The 20,358-nt window shown below is 36.1% G+C and overlaps 1 protein-coding gene across 3 annotated transcripts in view; it reads right to left on the bottom strand.

The window, feature by feature from the left end:
- Positions 1–801: 801 nt before the first annotated feature.
- The window catches only part of fhod3a (formin homology 2 domain containing 3a), a 71,514-nt gene continuing 51,957 nt past the window's right edge, over positions 802–20,358 (bottom strand). For 2 of the 3 annotated variants that reach the window (XM_056479276.1, XM_056479278.1), the window contains 12 exons: positions 18,132–18,482; positions 14,187–15,013; positions 13,662–13,820; positions 12,509–12,691; positions 10,357–10,476; positions 10,087–10,248; positions 9,621–9,811; positions 9,256–9,460; positions 7,537–7,560; positions 6,825–7,011; positions 6,345–6,503; positions 802–3,522 (listed from right to left, as the gene is read on the bottom strand). In XM_056479276.1, the coding sequence (XP_056335251.1) occupies positions 3,443–3,522; positions 6,345–6,503; positions 6,825–7,011; positions 7,537–7,560; positions 9,256–9,460; positions 9,621–9,811; positions 10,087–10,248; positions 10,357–10,476; positions 12,509–12,691; positions 13,662–13,820; positions 14,187–15,013; positions 18,132–18,482 (2,648 nt within the window). In that variant the 3' untranslated portion in view covers positions 802–3,442. The remainder of the gene's footprint in view (positions 3,523–6,344; positions 6,504–6,824; positions 7,012–7,536; positions 7,561–9,255; positions 9,461–9,620; positions 9,812–10,086; positions 10,249–10,356; positions 10,477–12,508; positions 12,692–13,661; positions 13,821–14,186; positions 15,014–18,131; positions 18,483–20,358) is intronic. The other variant, XM_056479277.1, reaches the window with a different exon arrangement.

The following is a 20,358-nucleotide window of genomic DNA, read 5'->3' as shown; positions in this document are numbered from 1 at the left end:
GCTCGAACCAGCGACCTTCTTGCTGTGAGGCGACAGCACTACCTACAGCACTACCTATACTTTTCTAGTCGTTTTAACTTAAATCGATCAAACTGACTAAATATATTGTTAAACTTTGTCATATAATTAAAAAACAATCTAATTGAAGCCTGATTAACTTATTAAAATAAGTTACACAACATAACAACAGTAACATAAAAGCACTTACATATCTGTGTATGTGTGTTAAATAACCATCTAGTCATAATATGATGTATAAATGAACACAAAATAAATAATAAGTCGTTAACTATTAACTTTTGGCTGATTGCTTTAATAACACTTTAATATAATTATTCATTTAAAAATTAAAAAGGTCGGAACTGAATGAAAAAATTAATATAAATTACGGATTTGCATAATAATCACGGGGAGTCACGGTGGCGCAGTGGTTAGCTCACAGCAAGAAGGTCGCTGGTTCGAGTCCCGGCTGGGTCAGTTGGTGTTTCTGTGTGGAGTTTGCATGTTCTCCCCGTGTTGGTGTGGGTTTCCTCTGGGTGCTCCGGTTTCCCCCACAGTCCAAACACATGCGGTACAGATGAATTGATTAACTAAATTGCCCGTAGTGTATGAGTGTGAATGAGTGTGTATGGGTGTTTCCCAGTGATGAGTTGCAGCTGGAAGGGCATCTGCTGCATAAAACATATGCTGGAAAAGTTGGCGGTTCATTCCGCTGTGGCGACCCCTGATAAATAAAGGGACAAAGCCGAAAATGAATGAATGAATGATCACAGTGATCAGCAATCAAACACTGAGAGCTGCTGTATTTCAGAGAGGATTTTATTGCTGGGTGTGTCAACAAACGTGGATCAAAGTGGAAAAAGTCTTTCAGTTCTGCAAAATGACTTCAGATACAGCATTTCCTACAGTTAATAAAGTAAAAACAGGTGAGCGGGTGATCTGTCTTCTGAAATAAAGGCAAATATAACTAAACACACACTGTAAACTCAACTAGACGAGAGGCGAACACGTCTCCTGTGCGTGACCTTTATTATGGCTTCAGTTGTCTTAAATAAACACATACAGAAACACAACTACTATCAGACGAAAATTACAGAGGAAACAAAAACAAAAGCGCATCTTTACAGTCTCTTCCTCATCAAAACATACTTTCACCTCTTTCTACAATTAGTCATTTTTGGAGATTCCCAGCTAACAAGTTTAGGTTCTAGAAACATTCTCATAACGTTCCCATTACGTTATATTAAGTTATCTTTTGGATGCTCAAGAAAGATATAGGCCGGCACGGTGTCTCAGTGGTTAGCACTGTGGCCTCACAGCAAGAAGGTCGCTAGTTCGAGTCCCGGCTGGGTCAGGTGGTGTTTCTGTGTGGAGTTTGCATGTTCTCCCCGTGTTGGTGTGGGTTTCCTCTGGGTGCTCCGGTTTCCCGCACAGTCCAAACACATGCGCTATAGGGGAATTGATCAACTAAATTGGCCGTTGTGTATGAGTGTGTGTGTATGGGTGTTTTCCAGTACTGGGTTGCAGCTGCTGTGTAAAACACATGCTGGAATAGTTGGCGGTTCATTCCGCTGTGATGACCACTGATAAATAAGGGACTAAGCTGAAGGAAAATGAATGAATGAAAAAAGATAGAAATGATGATTTGCTATTGTTTTGTTATAATAAAGTCATTCAAATATTAATAAAGTTTCAGATGTTATATTAATGTTGTCAGAATGTTATACTTAAAACATTATTAGAACATTCTGTTTACATTATATTAATGTTCTAAGAATGTTTCCCAAACATTCACAGTAAGTTATACAAAAGTTTTTGTGTGCATTTGTTTAGACAATGTATTGATGTCAATTTTTGGTTATAATAATGTTATTAAGGTCACTGTTTACAATAAGATTACATGATTTAAAGGGCACCTATTATGCAAAATCGAATGATGTGGGGTTTAAACCCAGTTGTGTGTCAGCAGTGTGTGAATATCTCCAGCCTCTAACGATAAACTCTAATCAGACTTGATGAATGAAACTCTTTGATTGACATTCTCTCTTTGTACATGTCATCAGAGGGGGAAAGCCCCGCCCACTAGTGCCCATCTCTCCATCTCATTAGCATAAACAGCAGCATAAAAAGGGTCATAATAAGTCACCTTTAAGGAACGTTATGGCAAGTTCTGAGAACATTTGTTGTTAGCTGGGAGAATGCATCTGATGTAGATCTCACATAAATCTTCATTTATATTCATCCTGTATCAGTATAAGGTGCAACACCGCATGGTTTCATGAACCAACACTAAACTCCTTGAAAACGCAGACAACGGTGGAAAATGGCTGAAAACACAAGCTGAAGAGTAAGAAAATACAGAACACGTGAGTGAGTCTTTGTTTTCATAGTTCCTTCTGTGTCAAAGGCACATTCAAAGCCACTATAACACACTCAAACAGCTTAAAGTCTGCATCAAATCTAAATGTGCAATGTTTATTTTGCTAGCGCACATCGTTAGTCCTAAGGTGAACAATTAACCTGGGCAAGTTAACCTACTTTTGTTTTGGTAATCTTTAATCAAAATCTGCTCATCTGCTCTGGAACAGCGGTCCTTCTCTGATGACTCTGATTGGACGAAATATGCTTAGCCACGCTCCCTCCAACCGTTAGTTTGCTGCAAGTGAAAGATAAGAGGCGGAGTTCCAAATAAACCCCGCCCCCTACTTAATTCTCAATTGGAAATACGTCATCAAACTGAAATAAAAGTCTGCAGCAACTTCCATTTCTGGACTATTTAAAGGGGTAATTGTGAATATTTCTCACAGTTCTGAGGAAAAAATGTCAGAATTACAAAATATAAACTTAGAATTATGAGAAAGTTTTTTAATTTTGTGTGGGAAAAAGCTTTTTAAGCATTTATTTACTTGCCTTTCGTCATAAAACGGGTCAAAAAGCACAGACCCTCGTCATTAAAAACAGAAGAACAGTATAGAAACATCACAGTCTGCCTTTAAAAGCTGTTTCTCAGCTCTGGGATCTCAAAATAAACCCTATTTAGTGCTCTTATAAAGTTCTCTTGCACATTTGACAATAAATAAGCCATTTAAATCTGACTGACATAATAAAGTGATTCTAGTGAAGCCACATTTAAAATAATTCATCATTTTATAATGAACGAACGACCAAATCCTGAGTTAGGGATTCAAAACATCTTCATTGAACGAATCACACCGCAAAGAAGGCCTTTAATTGGCTGCTGAGGTGTGATGTAATGAGTGGGTGTGGCTTAGAATGGAACACACATTCTGGAGGCGGAGCTTTGCTCTATAAATGACCCGTGAGATGATTTTCCGCAGCTTTAAACACACTTTAGTTTGACTGTGTGTGGGTTTTGTGCCGTCCTGAGATCAGTACTGCTTGAAGGCAAATACATCAGTGTGTTTTCAGTCGGGACGTCCTGTTACACCGGCATCTCTGACGTGTCGAATCCCAGAGCTTGAGCTTCTTCTGGGGTTAAACCGCCTTTCAGAGTCCTCCTCACTGAGACATGGAGAACATCAAAACAGTGGAGATTTAGCTGCAATCGCTTAGATAACTGGTTAATAATCCTATAAAGCTGCTCTGTTAAATTTCTGAAAAACAATCAAATATGATCATCAGGTTTTTAACGCTTTACATATCCATATATTCTCCATATATGTAGATTTCCATTACTCCAAACCACCATGCTCTCACAGATAATATAACAACAAGAGCTGTGCTTAATTTTTTCAGTCTGAAATGATTATGAAAATGGCTGTATTCTTAGTCTCTCTTCCTATGTGAACCACCTGATTTCTTCTTAAATCACTTGAATTTCTGTATATTTGACTACTGTTTTGATTGGCTAAATGTAAATGATCTGAACAGTATTTTTTAATATAATTTCCTTTGTATGAAAGAAGATTAGAGCCAAGCAATAAAAAAAAACATGCTGAGATTAAAGTCATTAAATTGCAAGAAAAATGCCAAAAAAAGTTAAGAATAAACTCATTAAAATAATTTGATTTAGCGCTGTATTGAGGCTACCAAAATTTCAACCAAAATCGCTCGCCTTAAATATTTCTTTCTCAAAATATAACGTTTATATGTTCCTGAAACATGACTTTTTCCCTCATAATTTAATGAGTTCATTCTCAACATTTTATTTACACCTTTTTCACACTTTTTCATTTTTAGAAAAACTAATTTTCTCTCAGAATTTATTTAAAAATTTTTATTTCTATAATTTTTTCCTGAAATTTAACTCACTTTTTTGTCTTGAAATGACAAATTTATTCTCAAAATGTATTCCATTTATTCCAAAAATACTCCTAAAACTCCTATAATACTCCGAAAATATAATTTTCCCTCGAAATGTTAAATTCTGGAAGATCGACCTCATGTTATTTGACTTTAATCTCAAGTTTTATTTTGGATTAATATTTGGCTGTAATCATCTTCCATAATTTATTCTATCGTTTGTATTTTTCTTTTGTATCCTATTATTGACGGTTTCGACTCTGCTCTGAATAAACAGATTAAGGGCTTTGGGGTGATTTTGTGATTTGTTTTATTAACACAGCTCTCAAAGTTGTGCTTAGGGGTCTTTCCAGAACCTTTACTTTCTCTGTTCCTCAGCGGTGGAACTCAGTGATCCCAATGATTACGAATGATAAGACTTTTGTCACTTTTCGAATATTAAAATATTTAGTGTCTATTTTAGTATATTTAATCTTTTTAGCATCTACTTTAATATATATTAGTCTATTTACAGTCTATTATAGTCTATTTAGTGTCTATTTTAATATATGTTAGTCTATTTAGTGTCTATTTTAGTATATTTAATCTTTTTAGCATCTACTTTAATATATATTAGTCTATTTACAGTCTATTATAGTCTATTTAGTGTCTATTTTAATATATGTTAGTCTATTTAGTGTCTATTTTAATATATGTTAGTCTATTTAGTGTCTATTTTAGTATATTTATTCTTTTTAGCATCTACTTTAATATATATTAGTCTATTTACAGTCTATTATAGTCTATTTAGTGTCTATTTTAATATATGTTAGTCTATTTAGTGTCTATTTTAGTATATTTAATCTTTTTAGCATCTACTTTAATATATATTAGTCTATTTAAAGTCTATTATAGTCTATTTAGTGTCTATTTTAGCATATATTAGTCTATTTAGTGTCTATTTTAGTATATTTAGTGTCTTTTTCAGTCTATTTAGTGTCTATTTTAGTATATATTAGTCTATTTAGTGTTTATTTTAGTATATTTAATCTATTTAGCATCTATTTTAATATGTATTAGTCTATTTAGTGTTTATTTTAGTATATTTAGTGTCTTTTTCAGTCTATTTAGTGTCTATTTTAGTATATATTAGTCTATTTAGTGTCTATTTTAGTATATTTAGTGTCTTTTTCAGTCTATTTAGTGTCTATTTTAGTATATATTAGTCTATTTAGTGTTTATTTTAGTATATTTAATCTATTTAGCATCTATTTTAATATGTATTAGTCTATTTAGTGTTTATTTTAGACTATTTAGTGTCTATTTTAATATGTATTAATCTATGTAGTGTCTATTTTCATATATATTTAGTCTATTTAGTGTCTATTTTAATATTTGTTAGTCTATTTAGTATCTATTTTTGTCCATTTAGTGTCTATTTTAGTCTACTCAGTGTCTATTTTAATATATGTTAGTCTATTTAGTATCTATTTTTGTCCATTTAGTGTCTATTTTAGTCTACTCAGTGTCTATTTTAATATATGTTAGTCTATTTAGTATCTATTTTTGTCCATTTAGTGTCTATTTAATCTATTTAATGTCTATTTTAGTGCATTTAATGTCTATTTTAGTCTATTTAGTGTCTATTTTAGTCTATTTAGTGTCTATTTAATCTATTTAATGTCTATTTTAGTCTATTTAGTGTCTATTTTAGTCTATTTAGTGTCTATTTAATCTATTTAATGTCTATTTTAGTCTATTTAATGTCTATTTTAGTCTATTTAATGTCTATTTTAGTCTATTTAGTGTCTATTTAATCTATTTAATGTCTATTTTAGTCTATTTAATGTCTATTTTAGTCTATTTAGTGTCTATTTAATCTATTTAATGTCTATTTTAGTCTATTTAATGTCTATTTTAGTCTATTTAGTGTCTATTTTAGCTTATTTATAGTCCATGTTCCTGCTATATTATACGCTATGAGCCATAAAGCCTGATGGATCATATATGATACACACAGTTTCTTTCAAGGATTCAGTAAACAGCTTAATTGTTTTGTGTTATTCTGCTGACTGTAGATTAGTATATGTGATTTTACTGACGTGATTTTCTGTTTGCGCGTGAGCGTCGTCGTTCTCGCGGCTGCGCTCGCTCTCGTGGACTTTGAGTGGCTGATCGTACGATTCTCTCCATGATCTCATCCGCTGCGTCCTCTGTGTTTATCTGAGACTCTTCATTCACTGGAGCCCACGCACTGCGGCCTGCACACACACACACACACACACACACACACACACACACACACACACACACACACACAAAGACATATGCACAAAAAACACAGAGAAATATACACACATTCATCCACATGATTATGTGTATACATTTTGTGTGTGTGTGTGTGTGTGTGTGTATGTGTGAATTTGTATAGTAAGTGTGTGTTTGTATAATGTGTGTATGTGTTTGTAAATTTGAATAGTGTGAGTATGTGTGTGAGTTTGTATAGTGTGTGTATGTGAGTGTGTGTATGTAAAATGTGTGTGTATGTGAATTTGTAAAGTGTGTGTGTATGTGTGTGAGACCTTGTGTTGCTCGTGTGCGCGTGCGTGTCCTCATGTCTCTGCTCTTCAGCACCGCCGTCATCTGCTGGTGTTCAGCTGCGTCTTCAGCGTCACACAAACCCTGCGGCTGTGGCGGCGGCTGCTGCGTTTGCATCTGCAGCCCTGCAGGAGGCGCACTACTGCTGCTCACACACACACGACCTGCCGCCTGAATAAACACACAGTTTTAATAGTTAGAATCACACTAGTTACTTATCGTGATTTTGTATTTTCATTATTATGCAATGTACTATTTTAATGTATTATTATTTACATTTACATAAAATTAAGCATTAAAAATTAATTTATAAATAAAAAATACTTTATTAATAAATAGAAAATGATACAAACAATAAGTTTAATTACATAAAATCACCGCTGAAAATTTTTTTACTACTAAATATTCACAGTATTTATTTCCACGATAACAATTTCATGCATGCTCATTATTACAATATATTGTATTATTGAATATCAGCACATAGTTAGTAATAAAATGTTCAAAGGCAACAATACATCAAATCATAGAGATTTCATCATAAATGCAAATATAATACATACATACACAGACACAACAGGCCAAATCCAGACAAAACCACTGCAGCTCTACACACACAAGCTTATGCAATGACAAAGACACTCCATTAGTGATGCTGAGCTTCAACATTCTGTTAATACTCTCTCACACTCGTACCTCACTGTCCTCTTCATCATCAGTCTGTGGTGAGACACACAAATGAAGGATCAACAGATGACCTACAGCCTCCGACAGTGTGCTAATGATACTCTCTTCAGAATAATCACAGCTCTAGCCCCGCCCACATCACACAGAACACTAGCCCCACCCACATCACTAAACATCCAAAACTCCTACCACACCCACAACGCAGAGTATATAGAGATGAAACCACACCCATTCAATAAGATGAACTCTAGCCCTGCCCACAACACTCAATAACTAGAGGTGTAACCACACCCACTGAATAATTATAACTCTAGCTCCTCCCACAGCACTCAATCAGAGCTGTAACCACACCCACTGAATAATCTAAACTCCAGCTCCTCCCACAGCACTCAATCAGAGCTTTAACCACACCCACTGAATAATCTAAACTCCAGCTCCTCCCACAGCACTCAATCAGAGCTGTAACCACACCCACTGAATAATCTGAACTCTAGCTCCTCCCACAGCACTCAATAATCAGAGTTTATCCACCTCCAATAAACCATAAAAGCGCAGAACAACCAGAACTCTAACCCCACCCACAGTGCGGAATATATAGAGGTGAAACCACACCCACTGAATAATCTGAACTCTAGCTCCACCCATGACACTCAATAATCGAGCTGTAACCACACCCATTAAACAATTACAGCGATAGCCTCACACCCATTACTGAACAACCAGAACTCTAACCACACCCACAGCGCAGAGTATATAGAGCTGAAACCACACCCACTGAACAATCTGAACTCTAGCTCCTCCCACAGCACTCAATAATCAGTTTATCCACATCCCATAAAGCATAAAAGCGCTAGCCCCGCCCACATCACTAAACAACCAGAACTCTAACCACACCCACAGTGCGGAATATATAAAGGTGAAACCACACCCACTGAACAATCTGAACTCTAGCTCCTCCCACAGCACTCAATAATCAGTTTATCCACATCCCATAAAGCATAAAAGCGCTAGCCCCGCCCACATCACTAAACAACCAGAACTCTAACCACACCCACAGTGCGGAATATATAAAGGTGAAACCACACCCACTGAATAGTCTGAACTCTAGCTCCTCCAAAGTCACGCAATAATCAGAGCTGTAACCACACCCACTAAACCATAACAGTGCTAGCCCCGCCTACATCACTGAACAAACGGAACTCTTTAGACAAACACTGAATCATTTGAACTCTAGCCCCGCCCATGTCACTCAATAATCAGAGCTGTAATCACACCCACTGAACCATAACAGCACTAGCCCCGCCCACATCACCGAACAGCCAGAACTCGAACACTTAAAATCAATTAAACTCACAAAAATGAAGACAGTAAAAGTAAAAACCGAAGTAAAACAATTAGAATAAATTAAAATAGATGACTTTTAATTCAAATAATTCTACAATAAAACAAAATAATCAAAGAAATATGAGATGAAGATGCGCACAATCTGAGCGTTTCTAAATCAAACATTTTCTTGATTGTTTTGTTTTATGTAAATTACTTAAAGAAAGTCTATCAAAGATGCTTCAGTATATAAAATAATTACTATTATTATCAAAATAATTAAGATCACTTTATTAAAATTAAAACTGGGTGAAATTATTCACACTTCTAAATGATATTTTTTATTTGATGCATTTATTTGATTAATTTAATTGTAATTATTTAATGAAGGACTGTGACATGGACCTGTGTGTTGACGTCGGTGATCATCTTCCCGCGAGTCTTGTTTCTCTCTCTGTGATCGGCTCGTTTCTGCTTCTGCTGCAGGACTCGCTCTCGTGTGGTTCGATACTCCAGAGCGAACTCACTGATGATCTTACTGAAGCGCGTCACGCTGATCTCCCGCACGCTGTACGCCGGCTGACCCAGGAACAGCAGGAACGAGTGAAACCTGGAAAATCAATCCACAATCACTCAAACAGCTTGACTGAAGCTTCTCTACTTGACGGTTGGTCTCGCGCGTCGGCCATGTTTGTAGTTTGTTTACACTTTTCACCCGGGTTTGTAGTTCTAATCAAGATGGTGGGTAATATTAGCAGTAGTCTGCTCACCTGTTCATGATGCGGCGGTGCACGATCTTCAGGATGATGATCCTCTCTGCGCACTCCTTCAGGAAGTCCGACATCTTCTGCTTCAGCACCGGCTTCATCTCGTGCTTGGCGATCACCTTCAGGTGGTCCCATGATGCTTTGCAGCGCCGCTCCATCTGAGTCAGGTTCTCCTGCAGCTGCTCAAAATCCACCTGCAGAATCATATTCATGATACAACGTGTGTTTATGCACGTGTTCATGTGTGTGTGTTTGTGTGTATATATGCATCAGTGTATTTGTATACTGTTTGTGTGTCTGTTGTACTTTAGCAGTGTGTGACGGCACCAATCTCCAAGTACATGTGTCAAATGTATATCTGTGTTTGTTTGTTTGTGTATATGCACGTGTGTGTATATGTGTATGCACAGCTGTATATATGATGGTCTTTGTGTGTGTGTGTGTGTGTGTTTGTGTGTGTGTGTTGTACCTTGGCGGAGCGTGTTATGGCCCCGATCTCAGAGTAGAGGTCAGTGGTGTCGCTACAGTTGTCCAGCACTGCACTGCAGACGTGATGCAGCAGAGACTGTTTGTGCACTGTGTCCTTCACCTCCGGAACCTTCTCCAGATAGTTCAGATCAAAGCCCTTGGCCTGCACACACCAGCATCAGCTGCACTTACTGTCATCACATGAGTGTGTGTGCGTGTGTGTGTGTGCGTGTGTGTGTGTGTGTGTGTGTGTGTGTGTGTGGAGTCTCACGTTTGATCCGTTCAGGAAGTTTCCGATGGCCAGTAGCGTGGACAGAATGTATCGCAGTGTTTTGTTTTTCTCCAGCTGATCCATGCCCTCCTTCAGGTCCTGTAGAGGTTCGGCCACTTCCTGTCAGACCGGAAACACTGCATCAGTTTAGAATGTTCCATTTTAGAATGTTCCATTTTAGAATATTCCATTTTAGAATGTTCCATTTTAGAATGCTCCATTTTAGAATATTCCATTTTAGAATGCTCCATTTTGGAATATTCCATTTTAGAATGCTACATTTTAGAATATTCCATTTTAGAATGCTCCATTTTGGAATATTCCATTTTAGAATGCTACATTTTAGAATGTTCCAGATTAGAATATTCCAGTTTAGACTGTTCCATTTTAGAATGTTCCAGATTAGAATATTCCAGTTTAGACTGTTCCATTTTAGAATGCTCCATTTTAGAATATTCCATTTTAGAATGCTCCATTTTAGAATATTCCATTTTAGAATGCTCCATTTTAGAATATTCCATTTTAGAATGCTCCATTTTAGAATATTCCATTTTAGAATGCTCCATTTTAGAATATTCCATTTTAGAATGCTCCATTTTAGAATGTTCCAGTTTAGAATATTCCAGTTTAGACTGTTCCATTTTAGAATGCTCCATTTTAGAATATTCCATTTTAGAATGCTCCATTTTAGAATATTCCATTTTAGAATGCTCCATTTTAGAATATTCCATTTTAGAATGCTCCATTTTAGAATATTCCATTTTAGAATGCTCCATTTTAGAATATTCCATTTTAGAATGCTCCATTTTAGAATGCTCCATTTTATAATATTCCAGTTTAGAATGTTCCATTTTAGAATGTTCCAGTTTAGAATGTTCCATTTTATAATATTCCAGTTTAGAATGTTCCATTTTAGAATATTCCAGTTTAGACTGTTCCATTTTAGAATGCTCCATTTTAGAATATTCCATTTTATAATATTCCAGTTTAGAATGTTTCATTTTAGAATGCTCCATTTTAGAATATTCCATTTTAGAATGCCTCATTTTAGAATGTTCCATTTTAGAATGTTCCAGTTTAGAATACTTCAGTTTAGAATATTCCATTTTAGAATGCTCCATTTTAGAATGTTCCAGTTTAGAATATTCCAGTTTAGACTGTTCCATTTTAGAATGCTCCATTTTAGAATATTCCATTTTAGAATGCTCCATTTTAGAATATTCCATTTTAGAATGCCTCATTTTAGAATGTTACATTTTAGAATCTTACATATTTGAATATTCCCTTTTAGAATGTTCCATTTTAGAATGCTCCATTTTAGAATCTTGCATATTTGAATATTCCCTTTTAGAATATTACATTTCAGAATGTTTTATTTTTTGAATGTTCCATTTTAGAACGCTACATTTATGAATGTTCCATTTTGGAATGTTCCATTTTAGAATATTCTATTTTAGAATGCTACACTTTAGAATATTCCATTTTGGATTGCTACATTTTAGAATGTTCTATTTTAGAAAGCTCCATTTGCGACTGCATGATGACATCACAGATGGTGTGTAGCCTCTGTGGTGCAGAATGAAGTGCAGGACAGGATCTTCATCCATTTGCATGTGATCGTCTGTTCTCAGATGGAGGGAAAACAAATGTGTTTCTGGTTATTGAAGTCTTTTGTTTGGAGCACATGACGTTCCCCTCCATTAAGAGCACTCAAACATCTCCTGCGTCAGAGGAGAAGATAAAACACGGAAAACCTGAGGAATGCTCTGAGCAGTAAATGGAAAAAGACAGAGAGCCTGAGCTGTGTTTGACTTGAAGGTCTTTGACATGCTGAAATGTGTTGTTGGCCATCAGCACATCTGCTGTAAGATCTCCCTGAACAGTTCATCATCAGCGTCACACATTCATCACACTCATCTGTGTTTCAGCACAGGCACATATTTGGTTGTTTATTTATGTTTTTAAATATTTTTTATTTCAGTTTTACTCTTAAATCCTTTTAAAAATATTTATTTGACATTATTGTTAATTTTAGATATTAATATTTCTTTTATTTTACAGGTTGCAACAATTGAATGTGAAAAGTGACAGCAAAAAGATGTCTAATGATCCAGAGGATTCTACTTGAAATAAGCTCTGTGTGTGGCATCACCTTCTCAGTGGCCTCATAGTCGAGTTTGAAGGCCCAGAGCTGCAGGCGGGCCGAGAGTTCGCTGATGGAGGAAAGCGTCAGGAGGAACTGCTCTGCGCTGCCCAGAGGAACATCCGGATTGGCCAGCTGAGCCTCCTGTATCCTTTGAGTCTCCTCTGCTGTGGGAATCATCGTCAGGATTTTCTGCAGCACACACACACACCGACAGAGAGTTGGAGAATGAGGTAAAGGTTTCCCACAGAGTATTCTATAATGTAGTGTTACATTAAATGTGACAAAACGTAACCTTCTATAATGTAGAGTTCTGAAATGACACAATGTAGCATTCTAAATGAAACATTCTTAAATGTAGTTCTAAACTGAAAAAAAAACTAGAGTTCTAAATCGACAAAATCGAAAAAAACTGTTCTAATTTGAAATGAAGCATTCTTAAATGTAGTTCTAAATGAAAAAAAAAATGTTCTAAAAACAGTTTTAAATCAACAAAATATAAGATTGTAAATTAAACATTATAAAACTGAACGTTTCAAATAAACCAAATGTAACTTTCAAAAACGACCAAACAAAACATTCTGAAATGTAACAATTCAAAAATGACCAAATGGAACATTCTGAAATGTCACAATTCAAAAACGACCAAACGGAACATTCTGAAATGTAACAATTCAAAAACGACCAAATGGAACATTCTGAAATGTCACAATTCAGAAACGACCAAATGGAACATTCTGAAATGTAACAATTCAAAAACGACCAAACGGAACATTCTGAAATGTAACAATTCAAAAACGACCAAATGGAACATTCTGAAATGTAACAATTCAAAAACGACCAAACGGAACATTCTGAAATGTAACAATTCAAAAACGAAACATTCTGAAAAACAGCTCTAAATTGACAAAATTTAACATTGTAAATGAACCATTTAAAAATGCCAAAATGTAACATTCTATAATGTAGCGTTTTAAATGGTCAAACTGGAACATTCGAAATAAAACATTGCAAAATGTTCCAAGTGAAAATAAAGTTTTAAATCGACTAATAGTAACTTTCTAAATGAAACATTTGAAAGTGTAACAATTCGAAAACATGTAACATTCTATAATGGCCAACTGTAACCCTGTACACTGCTCTGTAGTGTGAGTCTGCGCACCTCGATGCCCTCTTTATTGAGCGCATACTCGTCAAAGTTGACGATGGCGGTTTTGATGGTGCGCGGTGGAGGAAGAACCGTCAGGCCGATGTTGATGGAGTTACTGCGTTTAGAGTCTAGAACAATGATCTCTGGACGTTTCCCATCTGCTGTTGCTTTCTGTTCAACACACACACACAAACACACATACACACATGATTTCATGATTAATTACAGCCTTAAAATGAGCACATTTCATTACAAAATGTAAAACGAACAGATGAGTGAGATTCAACAAGTGAGTCAAGTGTTAGTTGATTCAGTGAATTGATTCATTCGACTGATTCAAATTACATGGCGCAAGCATATATTTTTATATCATATTAACCAATAGGCCAGACTCCACAAGTGTCGGTTCATATGAGTCAAATTTTAGTTCAGAAATGTGAACAAAAGTCCGATTCAGTAAGTGAGTCAGATAGGAGTGATGATTCAAAACACGCAGAACTGCATTTGCTTGAATATACTGAGTAAATATTTGCTCACCTTAGCGACAGGCATCTCCTTGGATTTGCTCTCAAATAGATGTTCAAGTTTAGCGGTGTCGAGTTTGACAGGTTCGAGTCTGGACCACAGCGACTCCTGGCTGCGCTTGTGGTTCCGGTAGATCCAGTCTGCAGGCTGAACCTCACTCCAGAACAGCCGGATGGTCTTCTTCTTCTTCTGGAACAGTGGAAGCTCCGCCTTCATCTCTGGAGGGGGCGGAGCCTGGTTGGAGAAGCAGGGAGGGGGCGGAGGCACACGTATGCTGAAGATAGGAGGGGGTGGAGGACAGCCGAACATAGGGGGCGGGGGCGGGAGGTTAAAGGGGCAGGGCGGAGGAGGAGGGGGCGGAGCCTGAAGATCTCCAGAACTATATAAACTTCCAGAATCCAACACATCCTGATCATCTTCATCTCCTAAATCAGTGAAGTCGATATCACCGATACGCAGATCTCTCGGACTCGCCATCAGCTGATCCCAAATACAATCCGACTCCTTCTTCGGTGGTGGAGGAGGAGGAGGAGGCGGATCCTGCGTTTCTATTGGTGGAGAGGTCAGACCTTTCACTATGTCCCCGAATCGCTCAGCGAACGCCCGAACGTTACTCTGGGTCTCCTGCTTCTTGTCTGCTTCGGTGTTTTCATCCTGCGGTGTCGCTGAATCTTCATCCGGTTCTTTCTCTTCTCCGTCTGCCTCTTTATCCTCCGCCAGCTCTTCATCCTCATCCTCGTCCTCCTCGCAGGGTTTTTTGTTCTGTGAGTACAGCATGTCCAGCATGAAGAGTTTACTGTCCAGGATCTTGTTTCGCTGTTCATTCACGTTCCACTGACCTGCAGAAACACACAGAGTGACTACATTTACATGGACATCAGTAATGGAATGATTTGCCTTAATCTGAATAAGACAATAATAAGATGAAGGTGTTTACATGAGCAGCTTTCTGAATGTTCCTTTCATGATACCGTTTTACATGTTACAACACACAGACTGATTAACCTCACCGCGCTATCCACATATCCTCCAGAGTTTCATGTAATTTCAGGTGTTTCATTCTTAGTTTGTCAACTTTAACTGCAGTTCGACACTTCCACTGTCATTCAGGAACATTTCATGCATGCCCCCTATCACAAACGAGATATTAGATGCAACTATGAACTGCTGGAGTGTAGTTTTAATGGAGTTTGATACCGCAGGCTGTATGGGGAAAAAAACTCGGCATTTAGCGATGTGTGTATCTGTGGTCCTTCACTGACTCGGTAGGTGCAGAGAATAGTGTCTAACAGCCATGCGTGTGGATTATCCTGTCGCAAAATGTGGCGGAAGTCCTACATGATGGTACTAGTTTGATTGCAGTATTTCCATGTCTGTACTCCATTTCAATAATGCCTACTCCACACGTCTTAATTCACTTCTGTTTCGTTCGGTTACGACCTTAATCTGATTAAATTAATCAAAAATCACTGTTTACATGTTTACATGATAGAGTCTTAATCAGAATATTGTCTTAATCGTATTAAAAGCAGATTTTTGGTGTCATTGACTACGTTTACATGGACATCAGTAATCAAATTATTTGCCTTAATCTAATTAAGACAATAATAATTGAATGTTTCTTTCATGATCCCGTTTTACATGTTATAAAACATAAATCGATTAATGTCACTGCACTATCCACGTATCCTCCAGAGTTTTATGTAATTTCAGGTGTTTAATTCTTAATTTGTTGACTTTAACGGCAGTTTGGCACTTTCATTTTCATTCAGGAACATTTCATGCGTGCCCCCCTGACAAACGAGATATTGGTTGCAACTATGAACTGCTGGAGTGTAGTTTTAATGGAGTTTCATACCGCACGCTGTATGAGAGAAAAAAACCTCCACATTTGGCGATGCAGGTGTCTGTGGTCTTCACTGACTCGGTAGGTGCAGATAATAGTGTCAGACACCCATGTGTGTGTAGATTATCTTGTCGCAAAATGCGGCGAAAAGTCCCACATGACGGTACAAGTTTGATTAAGATGTTTACATGTCTGTACTGCACTTCAGTAATGCGACTGAATCGGCATACTCCACACGTCTTAATCCATTTCTCTTTAGTTCGATGATGACCTTAATCTGATTAAATTAATCAAAAATCGCTGTTTACATGGGCGACTCTTAATCAGAGTATTGTCTTAATTGTATTTAAATCTGATTATTGGTGTCCATGTAAACAAAGTCACTGAAGGACATCAAATGCAGTGACATGACAAACATCTCATATCCTGATAATCATAGATGATATTAAAATACATCATTTAAAATTATAATTAATGGCCGGCAATAATAAAACAATGTCAAAAATTAATTACCTTATTAAATTTCCTAATTACCTCATAAATTACCTACTAATTCTATTAATTATTATTAGTAGAAAAATAAGCAGGACAAGACTATGACAATGATATAGTTTGTATTGAGTGTACTCTGTAAAATCAGTTCATATAAGTGCTAAAAGATTAATCGAGATTAATCACATCCAAAATAAAAGACTGTATTTACATTTTTACACCACATTTATAAGCATAACACCTTTAATAACTGATGTATTTTCTCTTCACCATGATGACAGTAAATAATATTAGACTAGGTATTCTTCAAGACACTAGTATTCAGCTTAAAGTGACAATTAAAGGCTTAACTAGGGTAATTAGGGTAAAGTTAGAGTAATTAGGGTAAAGTTAGAGTAATTAGGGTAAAGTTAGAGTAATTAGGGTAAAGTTAGGGTAATTAGGGTAAAGTTAGAGTAATTAGGGTAAAGTTAGAGTAATTAGGGTAAAGTTAGGGTAATTAGGGTAAAGTTAGAGTAATTAGGGTAAAGTTAGGGTTATTAGGGTAAAGTTAGGGTAATTAGGGTAAAGTTAGGGTAATTAGGGTAAAGTTAGAGTAATTAGGGTAAAGTTAGAGTAATTAGGGTAAAGTTAGAGTAATTAGGGTAAAGTTAGGGTAATTAGGTTAAAGTTAGAGTAATTAGGGTAAAGTTAGAGTAATTAGGGTAAAGTTAGGGTAATTAGAGTAAAGTTAGAGTAATTAGGGTAAAGTTAGAGTAATTAGGGTAAAGTTAGAGTAATTAGGGTAAAGTTAGAGTAATTAGGGTAAAGTTAGGGTAATTAGAGTAAAGTTAGAGTAATCAGGGTAAAGTTAGAGTAATTAGGGTAAAGTTAGGGTAATTAGAGTAAAGTTAGAGTAATTAGGGTAAAGTTAGGGTAATTAGAGTAAAGTTAGAGTAATTAGGGTAAAGTTAGGGTTATTAGGGTAAAGTTAGGGTAATTAGGGTAAAGTTAGAGTAATTAGGGTAAAGTTAGAGTAATTAGGGTAAAGTTAGAGTAATTAGGGTAAAGTTAGAGTAATTAGGGTAAAGTTAGAGTAATTAGGGTAAGTTAGGGTAATTAGAGTAAAGTTAGAGTAATTAGGGTAAAATTAGGGTAAAGTTAGAGTAATTAGGGTAAAGTTAGAGTAATTAGGGTAAAGTTAGAGTAATTAGGGTAAAGTTAGAGTAATTAGGGTAAAGTTAGGGTAATTAGGGTAAAGTTAGAGTAATTAGGGTAAAGTTAGGGTAATTAGGGTAAAGTTAGAGTAATTAGGGTAAAGTTAGAGTAATTAGGGTAAAGTTAGGGTAATTAGGGTAAGGTTAGGGTAATTAGGCAAGTCATTGTATAACAGTGGTTTATTCTGTAGACAATCCAACACTAATATTGCTGAAGGGGGCTAATAATATTGACCTTAAAATGGGTTTAAAACAATTAAAAACTGCTTTTATTCTAGCCGAAATAAAACAAATCAGACTTTCTCCAGAAGAACAAATATTAGAGGAAATACTGTGAGAAATTCCTGAATCTGTTCAACATCATCTGGGAAATATATGCGAAAGAAAACAAAAATCACAGGAATAATTGTGACTGAATATCACCTGCGTCTGCGGCGCCTGCAGCGAGTCGATCTTCTCTCTCTAGTGTGCTGCTGGCGGAGGATATGCTGGACGCAGAGCAGTTGTCTTTCTCGTTCACTTCTTCATTCTGTCTCTCTTTATCGCTCAGTATTCCGCTGTCCTCCGCTTCTCCATCCGGCGCTTCCCGCTCAGACTCCTCCTCTTCCTCTGCCACCTGCTCCTCAGCACCACCCACTTCTTGTTCAGCACACACTTCCTCTTCTACTTCCTCCTCCACTTCCTCCTCCACTTCCTCTTCTACTTCCTCTTCGGTGGGCTTTTTCTCCTCGGGTTCTAGATCAGCCTCCACATCCGGTTCTAGATCATTAGTGTCTGTGGAGAAATCAGCATGCTAATGAGGCAGTGTGTGATATGCAAATGTGTTTAATCACATGACTTCATGTCAGACGCTACAGGTAAACAGTGTAAATAAATGACCTGATATATATCACTGAATTCATCAGGTTGACTGATTACACTGTAAAAACAAATGCTGGGTTATTTCAACCCAATTCTGAGTGAAATACAGACTAAACCAACTGCTGGGTTTATTTTGCTTATTCAATTTATAGGACCAAATTTACCCCAATGTTTGGGTTTGTCCATATGTTACCCAATTTGAGTTTAAATAACCCAGCATTTCTTAGAGTGTGCATTAAGACTTCGATTCTTTTTTGTTGTATTTTTGTTAGATTTATATGCAAATATATATGCAAATTAGGTCTAAATTAAACATTTGCTAATTTGCATTTATGACCGCTATTATCCAACTTGGGTTTAAATAACCCAGAATTTCTTAGAGTGTACATTAGGAATTTGACTTATTTCTTTGTGCTTTTATAAGCTTTATAGTAAAATATGCTAATTTGCATTTATAGGGCTTCTATTAAATTTATAGGACCAAATTTAACCCAATGTCTGGGTTTGTCCATATGTTACCCAATTTGAGTTTAAATAACCCAGCATTTTTTAGAGTGTGTATTACAAATTTGATTCTTTTTTTTTTGTATTTTTGTTAGTTTTATATGCAAATATATATGCAAATTAGGTCTAAATGAAACATTTGCTCTTTTGCATTTATGACCGCTTTTATCCAACTTGGGTTTAAATAACCCAGAATTTCTTGGAGTGTACATTAGGAATTTGACTTATTTCTTTGTGCTTTTAAAAGCTTTATAGTAAAATATGCTAATTTGCATTTATAGGGCTTCTATTAAATTTATAGGACCAAATTTAACCCAAGGTTTGGGTTTCTCCATATTTTACCCAATTTGGGTTTAAATAACCCAGCATTTCTTAGAGTGTGTATTAAGAATTAGTTTTAGAGTAAAATATGCAAATAAGGTCATTTAATTAAACATTTGCTAATTTACATTTATAGGACTATAGGACTTCTAATAAATTTATAGGACTAAATTTAACCCAATGTCTGGGTTTCTCCATATGTTACCCAATTTGAGTTTAAATAACCCAGCATTTCTTAGAGTGTGTATTACGAATTTGTTTCTTTTTTTTTGTATTTTTGTTAGTTTTATATGCAAATATTTATGCAAATTAGGTCTTTAATTAAACATTTGCTAATTTCCATTTATGACCGCTATTATCCAACTTGGGTTTAAATAACCCAGAATTTCTTAGAGTGTACATTAGGAATTTGACTTATTTCTTTGTGCTTTTATAAGCTTTATAGTAAAATATGCTAATTTGCATTTATAGGGCTTCTATTAAATTTATAGGACCAAATTTAACCCAATGTTTGGGTTTCTCCATATTTTACCCAATTTGGGTTTAATTTTAGGTTAATTTCTTAGAGTGTGTATTAATGTAAATGTGTTTTAAACAGAAATGACAAATAATACAGAAAATAGAGGTTTCATGCAAATGTATTCAGTAATATTTAACTTAATAAAACAAACACACAAACAAGATGAAAATTAGACTTCATTATTGGATGACAGGCGACGCAGTGGCGCAGTAGGTACTGCTGTCGCCTCACAGCAAGAAGGTCGCTGACTCGAGCTTTGGCTGGGTCAGTTGGCATTTCTGTGTGGAGTTTGCATGTTCTCCCTGCGTTCGTGTGGGTTTCCTCTGGGTGCTCCGGTTTCCCAACAGTCCAAACACATGTGCTATAGGTGAATTGGGAAGGCTAAATTGTCCGTAGTGTATGAGTGTGAATGAGTGTGTGGGTGTTTTCCAGTGATGGGTTGCA

This window comes from Danio aesculapii, chromosome 19 (genome assembly GCF_903798145.1).
Source record: "Danio aesculapii chromosome 19, fDanAes4.1, whole genome shotgun sequence".
In the NCBI taxonomy this organism is placed as follows: Eukaryota; Metazoa; Chordata; class Actinopteri; order Cypriniformes; family Danionidae; genus Danio; species Danio aesculapii.
This window is presented reverse-complemented; position numbering and strand designations above follow the sequence as displayed.